Source organism: Arachis stenosperma, chromosome 9 (assembly GCF_014773155.1).
Source record: "Arachis stenosperma cultivar V10309 chromosome 9, arast.V10309.gnm1.PFL2, whole genome shotgun sequence".
NCBI classification, from domain to species: Eukaryota; Viridiplantae; Streptophyta; class Magnoliopsida; order Fabales; family Fabaceae; genus Arachis; species Arachis stenosperma.
Genome location: NC_080385.1, coordinates 127,117,328 through 127,130,385, shown reverse-complemented (window position 1 = coordinate 127,130,385; position 13,058 = coordinate 127,117,328). Strand labels below are relative to the sequence as shown.

General features: G+C 32.0%; 1 protein-coding gene across 1 annotated transcript; it reads right to left on the bottom strand.

The window, feature by feature from the left end:
- Positions 1–6,968: 6,968 nt before the first annotated feature.
- On the bottom strand, positions 6,969–13,058 carry LOC130948820 (glutamate--tRNA ligase, cytoplasmic). Its single transcript, XM_057877692.1, has 7 exons — positions 12,763–13,058; positions 11,437–11,638; positions 10,824–10,920; positions 10,434–10,587; positions 8,953–10,055; positions 8,329–8,796; positions 6,969–7,341 (listed from the first exon to the last, which is right to left on the bottom strand). Exons 2-7 carry the CDS (start codon positions 11,574–11,576, stop codon positions 7,129–7,131), a joined length of 2,175 nt encoding a protein of 724 aa, XP_057733675.1. The 5' UTR covers positions 11,577–11,638; positions 12,763–13,058; the 3' UTR covers positions 6,969–7,128.

Genomic DNA, 13,058 nt, shown 5'->3' with positions numbered 1-13,058 from the left:
TTACTCATCAACCAGGTCCATTCCATTAGCTTTACGAAGAGAAAAGTTGTTTGTTGCTGCTGGAGCTTCATCAATTCAAGTAAAGTAAAAATCAAGAAAAAAAGTATTTCACTTTTTGATTAAACATCAAAGAGGAAAAGGAGAGAAAAATAAGATGTTGGAAGCAAAGTCAAATCATTGAAGTTGTGAATCAAATCCAAAAGTTTGATGTGATTCGGAAGTAAAAGAAGAGCTACGTTACCATTTTTGTACAAGTTAAATGATTTGTTGAAGTTGTAATTTTCCAGCCACCACCATTTGAAAAGAAGAAGAAATTGGAGGTTCATCTGATTCAAATTAAAGTCTGAAAATTAAACTTAGGGTCAAAGTTCAAGATTAAGGGTGTTGATTTTACAAGTACTTTGAAACCACTCTATCTTAATTTTTTGTTCTGATTTTCTTAGGAGAAGAATAACTCAGCTGACTCAATGCTCAAGAGTTGACTTTATCTACAAGCTCTTTTGGAGGTATTACCCCATACATAAGGGTGTAATTAGCCAGAAATTGAGATAAAAAAATAGAGCACAAATTCAGAATATTATCTCATACATGCTGCAGAATTATTTTTCTTCATCTTTGAGCTACATTTAAGATTTTATTGTTATGATTTTCTTATGTCTATCTTTCTGTAAATGAGAAAAAGACAAAAGAGCTAGATTGAAAAAACCAAATTAATTTTCTGTGTATTTAGTTCGATTCAAATAGGATTAATTTTTCTTGCTAAGTTAGGATAACACTTGGTGGTTGTTGAACCTGTTAGGTTCTCTTTGCCAAGTTAAGAGAGTACTTGGTGGCTGTTGAACGAAGTTGTGTTCTTGTTTATCAAGTTAGAATAGCATTTGGTGATTACTACGCTTAGGTTAGAAATTTAGTGTTTGATATTAGATGAATTATGTTGTAATTTGTTGGTTATTATAGTTGAAAGTCTACCATGATATGATGGAGACTGACTGTAGGTCACATTATACAAGGTGGTTGAATTAGGATACATAATTGTATTCTTTTCTTTTTTTATGCTTTATTTTCGTTTTACTCATTATGAGACAAAAATAAATTGTCTTATACATAATTTATATAGTAGATACACTAGAACTAAAGTTGCAGATTTTATTTTACTGTTTAAATTTAAAAAACATAAAAGAAATCATAAATTCAATTTCCTTTACTAGGCCATTGAAAATCATCAAAAACGGTGGGTCTTTGTGTTTGCAAATAATAAGGACGAAACAGACTTTTAACAAGGAGGATATATATATAATTTTATAGTTGGCAGTTGTTAGTTACTTTTATCGTTGCCAAGATAGCATTTTGGTAATAACAATATGAAAAATTCTATGGTGTTGATGAAATTTTTGTTCAACATGCGCTCACAATACGAAGAACTCCAGACTATGCACCATGTAGAAGAGATAGAAGAGAAAGAGATAAATTCTCGTATATTTACTATAGTGTAAGTCCATTTTTAGTTAGTTTGTCAAAGCCATTAATTATTTGTTAACATTAAAAAAGCAATTATCCTACCAAATTTTGGTCTAATTTCACTTTTTAGACCAGTTTGAGAATGTAACTTTTTTGTGGTCTACACTCAATTTTTTTGAAAAATGAAGTTAGGTTTATTAATTTGTCTGTATTAATTTTTTTTCAAATGTTATACCTTAAAAAAATAATTAATAATATGAAAATAATTTAAAATTTTGTTCATGTTAAAAAAACCACACCACCTTTATCCCAATCCATTTATTTTATTGGCAAAATATAATTTATAAGATTTTTTTTACCAAAGATAGGGAGACTCGAACCCACAACCTCTTAAATGAGTATGAGAAGACTATGTCATTTGAACTATATCTTATTGGCATAATTTATAATATTTTACTTCTAGGCTTGTGAAAAATTATTTTTTCTGCATATAAAAATATTTTTTTCTTACATAAAAAAAATCTTAAATTTTTTTTCATGTCATTCATTATTTTTTTAAGATATAACATTTGAAACAAAAAAAAATCAACTAAGACACTAATAAACTGAAACTCATTTATCAAAAATTAAGTATCTCCAAAAAATTATATCTTTAAATTAGACTAAAAAGTGAATTGGACCAAAAGAACAGATTAAAAATAATTGATTTCTTAGCGTTAACAAATAATTAATCATGCTCTATAAACTAAGTAGAAATGGGGTCTATATTTCAGTAAATACATCGAAATTTGTTTCCTCTTTCACATGTCACAAAGTTAGAAGGTTCTCACCGTAGAATTTCCATAATAATAATTGTCCTTTTTATTATTTTTTACCTATAGACTATTGCTAGCTGGTAAACGAATCGCACAATGATATTCTAAGCAAATGACCTACCGAAGTCAAATTGCTCTAACACTATGTTTGGAGGTAGAAAAGAAAATAAAAGAAAATAAAATAAGAGAAAAAAAATAGTCTTTTTTTGTGTTGTTTGGATAAAAAAAATGAATAAAAAGAAAGTAGAGAAAAAAATTTCTTTTGTTTGAATGAAAAGAAAAGTAAAAAGAAAGAAAATCGTAAGAACATAAAATTACATTAATACTCTTATCTATATTATATGTAAATTATAATTCATTAATGATAAGACGTAAAAATATAATTTTATTAATAGTTGTCACATTTCTCTCTATTTTCATTTCATCTTTGGGATGAAAATATTTTAGTAGGCACCACACTATTTTTTTTTCTTTTCACTTCATTTTTTCTTTCTATCCAAACATCAAAAAAATTCACTTTTCTATCTATTTTCTCTCTTTTTTTTTAAATTCTCCCAATCCAAACAATGTGTAAATATAACATACCTTATTTGATTTTTATTTTAGAATTTTTTAATAGAAAATAAAGCTTAACTTTTATACCACATTTAGAAAAAGAATAATAGTAACAAAAATTTTTTATGTCTACATATGAAAAGAAAAAGAAAAAAAATAGGAAGAAAAGCAAAAAAAAAAGTTAATTGACTTAATTTTTATTTAAACATTTAAATTAAGGTGGCATTTTTAGTTATAAGATAAGTTGTATGATTGACTATTCTTTAAATTAAGATGGTATAAGTTTTTCAATTCCAACTCAAAATTTTTTGAATCTTTTTCACTAGGTTTCTTTCCAGAATAATATCATCAAACTTTTTTCAATGCGCCATAAGAAAAGTCTTCAAACAATCTGTTTCACAAAGAACATCGCGAAAACTATATTTCCATGCAAAGATTAAACTCGTCCAAATAACATAAAGTTCAACCTGAAAATTACTAGCATTTTCTAACTTCACAAAGTAACTTTTTACCCAACAACCATCCGAGTTACAAATAAGACAACAAAAATCCATTGATCTACTAAAAGGAATCTGACTAACATCACAATTCACTTTAATCGAATTTATAGATGGAAGGACCCAAAAAAAATAGAGTGAAAGAAGAGATAAAGAGATGTATATATTAAAATTGGTATGAAGATTTCTGCCCGATCTTCAAATCATAATAACCACTTTGCTGGCAATCCACCCATCATCAGAGTTAAAAATATCATTATTTTTATTCCTCTAAATCTACCAAAAGGTTGAATAAAATAAAAAAATATTTTTTTAGTTGGAATTTCACTTAAGTCAGTTCTTCAAGTAGGAAAAGTAAAATATATACCTAAAAGAGTCTAAATTATTTTGACTTTAGTACAGTTTCTGAGATAATAAAAAAGTGATTCAAAAACTTATTTGCATCTATGATAGATATCAAATGTGGTAAGGCTACCATAAAATCTGAACTCAGCACTAAAAACCCCTTCATGAAGATAAAATTAAATCAAGAATTTGTAATTTTTTTGGCACTTACAGTCTCTAAATCCAAAGCCAATTGTCAAGCTCATCCCAGCCAACCTTCCTCTTAAAAAGCCAAGTATAATCACTGCTAGCTGAATAGAAATTAGAAGCAGATGCACTCCAAACCCAATCCAATCTCTCGCCGACTTGCAAATTAGGATTATATCTCTTTGAACTCTCTAATCTTACGAGAAATAGCAGTGACAATATTAGCAAAATTTTCACTCTCTTACATTATTAATGGTCAAATTAGTATTAAAAATGTGCACAAAAGACAATTTCTCGGCAATTTGACCTTCAAGCATCCACTTCTCAAATCAAAGGATTGAGTTGGTGATCGATAAACCAAGAAAAATCATCCTTTAAGGCAACAAAAGATTTACATATGGTTTTTTATATATGAGATGCTGAAACCGGAAAAGAACCATCAAATACTTCCCCTTCGCACAGATATTTTGCTTTTAATAAGTTGTACATCCAAGCAAAATACTTAGGTCCATTTGAAAAGTTTTTAAAAATAATTTTTTTGAACTTTTGACTTATGAAAAGTAGTAATATTAATGTCTGGTGTAATTTTTAAAATCAAATTGCGTATTTCTAAAAAGTTATTTAGGAACTTATAAAGAAGTTTAAAAAAATGACTTCTCTCATACTATTACTACTTTTTACCATATTTCTATAAAATAAGCACTTTTAGAACTAAAAATTAAAACATAAAATAACTTATTTATAAGCTACTTTTAATATAATCATTTATTATTAAAGTTATTTTTTTAAAAGGAGCTTAATTAATCTGTTTACCCAAACTAGGTTAATCAAGTTCAACCAAGTTGTTATAACAACTTTTTAAATCACGCGTCTTCTTCTTCTTCTAGATTCGCGGGCGCAGGTTCTTCTTCTTTTCCTCCTCCTCCTCCTCCTTCTTATTTCAAATTTGCACACGCAGGTTCTTCTTCTTCTTCCTCTTCTTCTTCTTCTTCTTCCCTAATGTTGCGTCTTCTTCTTTTTCTTTTCCTTTTTCGTTATCGTCATCACCAATTACACCAACATTTTGCTAACATCTATATTAGTTTTGATTTTCTCTGATGCCATCATTAAATAATTTCAGCTCATTTGGGTGTTAATTGAGGTTCATTTGATACTACTGATAAATATTTGACCAAATTTTTTATTCTTTAAATAATTTCAGTTTATTTCTTAGTTTAATTGAGCTTTATTTTGATTCAAAAATAAATTTGATATGTTTTTGTTAATAATTGAGTTTTTTTAACTGTTTGTTCAAATCTGAACTAATTTTAATTTATTTGTATACTAATTGAGGTTTACTTGCTGCTGTTGATAAGTGTTAACCAAATTTTTTAACAAAGAAGAATGAAATTATTCATTATCACTTTATTCAATGGCATTAGATTCCATTCCATTCCATTCAATTAGTTCAGTTTTGAACAAGAAGTCAAAAAGACTCAATCATAAAAAACAAATACATGAAATTTATTTTTGGACCAAATGAACCTCAAATAAACTAACAAATGAACCGAAATTACTTAATGAATAAAAAACTTGGTCAAAACTTAACAGCAGCATCAACTGAACCTCAATTAACACACAAATGAATCGAAATTAGTTCAATTTTGAACAAGCAGTCAAAAAGACTCAAGCATCAATAAAAACACATACAATTTATTGCTGAAAACAAATGAATCTCAATTACACTAGTAAATAAACCAAAATTACTTAAGAAATAAAAAATTTGGTCAATACTTATCAGCAGTATCAAGTGAACCTCAATTCATTCACAAATGAACCGAAATTAGTTCAATTTTGAACAAATAGTAAAAAAAACTTAATCATCAACAAAAATGCATTGAATTTATTTCTGAATCCAAATGAACCTCAATTAAAAGAAGGAAAAAAACGGAGCAACAATAACAACAATAAAAAATGATAATTGAGAAAAAACACACAAATAAAAAAAAGGAACGCGAAGAAAAAGAAGAAAGAACGCGAAGAAGAAGGAGAAGAAGAAGAAGGAATGCGAAGAAGAACGAATGCGAAGAAGAAGAAGGAAGAACGCAAAGACGAAAACGAAGAAGCATTATTGAAATACGTGTGTGTATACACTAGTATAATAAAAATGATTTTTGTTGAGGTTGAATCTACTTAATTAGACTTGGATACAAAAATACTTGAATGTGTAGTTAGACTGTTTTGCTTTTATGAGACCCACCCAAGACTTATCTTCACAATGCAAGTATGTAAGATATGTTAACTGTTATGTGCTTATAATCCGAATATTATATGGAATCTAAACTTTTGACAAAGTATTGCATAAAATCTCCTTTTGAAACAAATATTCTATTTAGATTCTGTACAAGGAATTCTGGATTGGCCAAATAGACAAATACATCTTTGTAAAAATGATACTTACAACTCACTGCTTAGTTTTTAAAAAGTGGATATGTAGTCCTTAATAAAATATAAAATAGAACTGATAAGTTTGAAATGGGATGTGGAATATGATTGGTGATAGAAGTTAGTTAAGGACAAATTAGTTCATTATTTTTTAAAGTTTATATGATTTAATCTCTCTTATTTTTTCCCCTTAAAAAATAAGAGGCTAACTTGTCATTGGTAAAAATTTAAAAAGACCAAAAAACAAAACATTGGGGGATTAGATTTTCCTTTTATTTTACTTGGGACTAATGTCTGAATTTTAAAGGGTTAACGACCGTCCTGTCAATTTCATATTTTTTTGTTTCATTATACTTATCCGATACAAAAATCTTTAACGACCCTAGTTTAATTTTTCCCTTTTATCTATTTAGTGCTTGTTTTGGGATGTGAAACAAAATGGAAATTCATTTACTCTCCATGGAGTTGTACTAGTAACCAGCACCCACTAACAAAGGGAGGTACCAGTCTTAATGATAAATTTGAAATTACGATCTTGTCCAAATGTGGATATTGGCTCCTTGCCTAAATTCACACACAATTTTTGCGTCTTATAGGCAAAACACAGATAAACTTGATTCCTTGTGTAAAGACCATTCCATTACCTCCCAAAAAATTTTTTGAAAAAGACAGAAAAGGCTTGTCAAAATGCTGGTCAAGAACCCACTAAAATGGTTTGCTTGATTCATAGTACAATTTTAATTTTGTGATGGTAAACATGAAGTAGTTCCACAAACTAGTAAGCCCCCATTACTAGCAACTGAGCTATTGAATGTGGGTTGTTCTAGAACATTTTAAAGAACAAAAGTTTACTTTGTCTGCTGCCTACCATCAGGGATTGCAAATAGCACAATTGGCTTGGATGCCCTAATGAAGGGTGCGTCACACCTGAAATAGCCTTTCCTCTCCAACTGCAATATATCTCCACGCTGAAGGTTTCGCATATTGGAGTCTCCATAAGCTAGAGTCTCCTTTTTGGTACATGGGTTAATCACATCCATGAAATCCTCCCCTTCTTCGAGCTACATCGAGGGGAAAAAAAAAGTCAATAATACAAATTCACAGCAAAGCAGACATTACAAAGTTTTGCAAGATAAAAAGCAAGACACAATAAAAATAAGATTTAATTACTTTTTTTTCATTCAATTAGATCCCTACACTACTTTTAATTTTGTAATTAGGTCTTTACCAATGTAGAAAATGTTGGAGTTAACAAAATATTTCACCACAAATTGAAAATACCCATAATTAAAAACCTAATTAGATCTTTGACCACATACTTTTTGGAAAGAATATTCTGTTAATTTTAATGCTTTTTTACACGAAAATAACATAATTACAAAATTAAAAACGGTGTAGAAACCCAATTGAAAAGAAAAAAAAAATATAGAAATAATTGCAAATTTGGTAAAACTATAAGGACCAACAAACTATAGAGTAATTAAACCCAAATATGAAATAATTTGCTGAAGAAAAAAGGTTAGGGTAGATTGGTACAAGAATGAGATCAGTGGTACTAGCAGGCAGTCATGAATGGTGGTGGAAGTCAAATAGGGCAGGTGGGAGCCGACGGCAATTGATTCAGAAGAGGAAGTGGGAAATGATTTAGTTTGCTATATTTTATTCTATGTATATTCCAAACACAATAATTAAAAGGCCTACTTTGGATTGCTAATTCTTAACCCTATCCAATATTTTTGTGCAATGATGCAAGTTTATCCGATAATTATTGATTTGGAAGTGGATATTTTCCAGTCTAAGTTTATCTCCATAATTATTGACAATTTGTCAAAGAATAATATTATTAAAATAAGACGGCCATTTAACTTGAATAGGTCACACTTAACAGAATTTATATAGATCATCCAAACTGGCAGGCCCCTGTGGGGTTTTGAGCTGCCATAGCTTATGGCTAGAGCAATGGAAGGGGCTCCAGCATAGAAAACAGTAAGGGTAACTGTATAATCATGCCTGAATCCTTGACAATTTTAGGGTGTAAAAGCACATACCTTCTTTTTGGTAATCAGATAATCAAAGTCCACCAATGTCAGGTTAACTAGTTCATCTATGAAAGGCAGCCAAGTGAGTTTCAATTTTGTGGTCTTCACAGACCCTTCAAGATGCAAAACACCAATCAACCCTGTGACATTCCCATCTTGATCCTTCTGTATTTCCTTCACTATGGCATTTCCCCAGTCCATTAGGGTTACTTCCTCGCCTGCTGATATGGACGCTGCGTCAACATGGTCAAGCCATATCTTTTTAGTAAATGTTGTGGCTTTATCGCCAGCAGCAGCATATTTCTTGTGCTTAGGTATGATGCGGACAAATGGTTTCTCAGGACCATCAGTGAGGGTCAGCAACACTCGTCTGTCTGCAATGACAGCAGTGTGTCTCGGGCAGACAGGATCAATAATCTTCTTATTAATTGTCCAAAGCTTGTCCCATTCCATGAGATTGAGATTTTTTGATGCTCCCTGCACAAATATGGAATACTCATGAGTATTCTCAGAATGAGTGTGAAAGAAGAAATGAAGAACGCACAAAGATTTAACAAGGAAGCAAATTTTTTTTATTATATATCATTCCCAGTCTTTTCTTTTGATAATAAATGAAAGAATATCTGTACATACTTGCTCAACAATAAACTGTACTAGTGCCTCAATTTTCAAACCTCTGCGAACAATTCCTTGCACTGTAGGAAATCGCGGGTCATCCCATCCATCAACTCTCCCATTTTGGACAAACCACAGAAGTTTTCGTTTGCTGAGAACAGTGTAGACCATATTTAATCGACTGAATTCATAGATTATAACTTTTCGAACTCCCAAATCCTCCTGAATCCTGTAATATTGAGCATTTCGATCATGGTACTCACTAGACCGAAGAGCATGAGTAATTCCTTCAATAGCATCAACATATGGACACGCAAAGTCATAAGTTGGGTAAACCTTATACTTGGATCCAATTCTGTGATGAGGCATAGGATTGCAACGATAATACACAGGATCTCTGAGTGATTTGTTTGGGTCCTGCATATCCAACTTGCCACGGACACAACATTGTAAGCCTCTCTCAGATCCTGCAATCATTTCCTTCCACAATTTCAAGTTATCCTCCATGGTGTTGTCTCTGTTTTTAGATTCTATGCCATCCATTCTTTCTTTTTGCATCTGTTCACGTGGGGTGTCATCAACATATGCTTTACCCTGGCGTATTAAATTTTCAGCAGTTTTCAGCAACTCAGGGAAGTAATCGGATGTATATGTCACGCGTTCATAATTGATACCCAATGTATCAACATCTTTCAGCACGTTGTCCACAAATTCATTGCTTTCTTTAGCAGGGTTCGTATCATCAAACCGTAGAATAACTTTGCCTTGGTATCGCTCAGCAAAATATTTGTTCAACAAGGCTGCTTTTGAGTGTCCAATGTGAAGATAGCCACTGGGTTCCGGAGCAAAACGCAGACAAACTTTTCCAACTTCAGCATCTGGAAGATCTATATCTGCTGAAGATTTGCTTCCTCCTTTAGCAGATAGATCACCATTCACAGTCTTCACTTGATCAGCCACAGCTGGCATGGCCACTGATGGATCTGCACTTTTTTTTCCAGTATATTTTGTTGTAACTTCATTTATTGCAGAACCATATTCCTCTGTAATTGAATTGAACCATCGTGCAAGATTTGGATACTTTTTTGACTTCCTTAGACTTTCCCATCTCTTTCCAGTTCCTGCAAAGGTATGGCATGCATAGAATTTATGTGGACTATACATAATATCAATAGAACACTAAGCTACATGGAATAAAGAATGCAGAGCTTATTAGTTGCAAAGTCAACATTACAAGTTGAAGGGAAAGACAAAGGTGATCTTAGTGAGCAACCATGTTACACAGAATATTAGTATCAGATCATATTAGGTGCAAACTACAATGTCAACATTATAAGTAACGGTGGCGTATTTTGTTGCAGTGTTGCCTACCAAATCTTACATCATGCCATAAAAGATAAGTACAGTATGAATATACAGATTTTCTCTTCGATATGCAGCTTGTTTGACAGAAACATAACAGTAAAACAAGTTAATCAGGTCTCCTAAATGATCTTTACCTGCAAGACTTGACCAGATTGCTACATCCGCAATTGATAATGAATGGCCAACAAAAAGTGTACGCTTCTCCAAGAACTGATCCATATATTTGCATCCATTCTCAAAAGTAGGGCCTGATAAGAAGACAGGTACATACTCCAGCCATTCATCAATCTGTGAAGCAAAGAAAATGAAGTAAACCAAAAAAGGCACTAACTCACAACCACAAGCAGATGCTGACGAGCTATTTACAAGATAATTTAAATGTTCAATCTTAAAGCAACACCATTAATTTGTCATGGAATCATTTTAATCTTTCATTTCATTAAAGCATTAATTTACTAAGTAGTTTCTAAAAGCAAAAAATGAATCATTATGTGGATATAAAGACATCACATCAACAAATTCACCTGGGTAGCCTCGAAAGCATCTTGGCCATAGAAATTGGGAATGTTGGCAACCCGCCCAACATAACGCAGAAGAACGGATGCTCCGTGCAATTTCAGCCTGCAAAGCTAAATGCATTCATCAAGTAGTAGACAGTAGATAGTAGTATACTTAAGAAACAAAATAGTAAAACGTTTTTTATTTCCCACCAGTACCACTTATTTGAAAATAGACAAATGCCAAATTGAAAGAACTTCTATTATCAATTTCAAAAGGAAAACTTAACGGAAAACAAAATACTAACATAAAATCATTATAAATATAACAACTCAATAATTACTTCCTATTACTATATTATAAAACCCAACATGCTTATAGGGATTGAAACAAGTCCAGTGCATGTCATCAATAACTTAATAAAGCTCAATGCAATGCAAAATATATTGGCACTACAGTGTCACTGCCTCTTGGATTTACTTCAAAGTATTTAACTATGCATTACTACATAAACTTAAAATTAAGAATATATTAAAAAAAAGAGGAAAAATTGGGAAAAACAGAGAAGAAACTGATGAATCGAGTTATTATATAAAAAAATAGAAATGATATCGGAAAAGAAGGAAGGGAATATGATACCCATTAGAGAAGAGAAATATCGGAGATGAGTCAGGAGGGAGTGATGTGTCAACCGAGGGAGAGATTCCGGCGAGCTTGGCGGCGGCGATGACCGATAGTGGCGGAGTAGCAGCGGCGAAAGCAAAGGTTTTGATGTCCATGTTTTGGAGCAAAGACTGCGTTGCCTGCTCGTCCCCTCAAACAGCTGGATTAGTAATAGTGTCTACAAATTAGGGCACACCAATGAAATTTAGTTTTTCACATCGTTGTCAAAACCGAACCAGTGATCAAACCGGTCAAATTATTAGATCACCGGATCATCGGGTTAACCGGTAAGTCACTGGTTTAACCAATAAATCATTGGTTAAATCGATTGACTTGGTCTCACGTAACTAAAAAACATAAAATAGTCAAAAATTTAAATCGAAATGCATATTGTTAGTTTGTCACTATCATTTTAACAACAATAGTCTCAACTTCTAAAAATAACTAACTCTACCAAATCATTATTTGTCAAAGACCTGTGCTGCAAATGAAGGGGATAGAAGAAAGCAATAAAGTTTCAAAAATTTGAACCTTTAGACGAAAAACTTAAAATCTGATAAGTGCCAAATACTTCCTAGTTTAAACTCTTGCAAACAAAACCAAGCTATCAAAGATTATGTAATAGAATAAACATGAGGAGAATAATATAAATTAACAGAACCTATCCACTATCCAAAATAATATAAACAAAACAGCTCAATTCACAAAATTTATCCACTATCCAACAATATAAATTCACATAACAATATAAAAACAACAATATAAAAACAGCCTCTCAATTCACCATAATGGTATAAAAACAGCAACAAATCAACCCTAAACCCTAATAATCAGAAAAACAAAAGCATCAATCAACCACTAAACCTACATATATTACAATGTATCAACAAAATTTGAATGATCTGCCAACAAAATTTGAGAGGATGGTGTTTTTGATGGTGTATTTGATGAAGCTTTCTAGAACAACAATAATATAAAACAACAATATATTACACTATTGAATAATCAACAAAATTACAATCAACCAAATATAATCAACAACAATGAAGAATCTGTTAGTACACAGCAGAATTGCTTGACTCCAAAACCAGAAAAGTAAGGTTGATAAGTAGAAATTGGTTTGATAAGTTACAGGTCTGGTTAGTTCTCATCTCAACGTTTCTTATCATACATTTTAAAACCATTACAGAATCGACAGATTCAGTTAATCAACATCATTAATCAGTTCCTCAGTTAATCAAATTATAACGCAATGAGGCAATAAGTCAATAACTGAATAAATAAAAAAATTAAAAAATATACCTGAGAAGAGGGAGACCAAGCACGGCGAAGCAGAGTCTGGCAAGGGGAATGCAGCAGCGACGGTGAGCCACGCCGGACGAGGGCGCGACGACGACAACGATGATGCGAGACGCTGTCACGCAGAGGAGGCGACGAGCCAGGAAGGAGATGCACAGGGGCCGACGCGAGAGTCACGAGACGAAGCAGAGTAGCCCGGCGGTGGCGGTGGCGGTGGCGGTGGCGGTGGCGGTGCTTTTTTGGGAGTGTGAGAGTCAGAGGCTCTCCTTGTTGAGTGAGATTGAGAGAGAGAGTAGGGG

Coding starts and splice junctions, on each gene's coding strand:
- LOC130948820 (XM_057877692.1), bottom strand. CDS start 11,576: ATGGACATCAAAACCTTTGCTTTCGCCGCTGCTACTCCGCCACTATCG. Junction 8,797..8,952: donor TACAGTTTATTGTTGAGCAA/GTATGTACAGAT, acceptor ATATTTGTGCAG/GGAGCATCAAAAAATCTCAA. Junction 7,342..8,328: donor ATCTGATTACCAAAAAGAAG/GTATGTGCTTTT, acceptor CCCTCGATGTAG/CTCGAAGAAGGGGAGGATTT.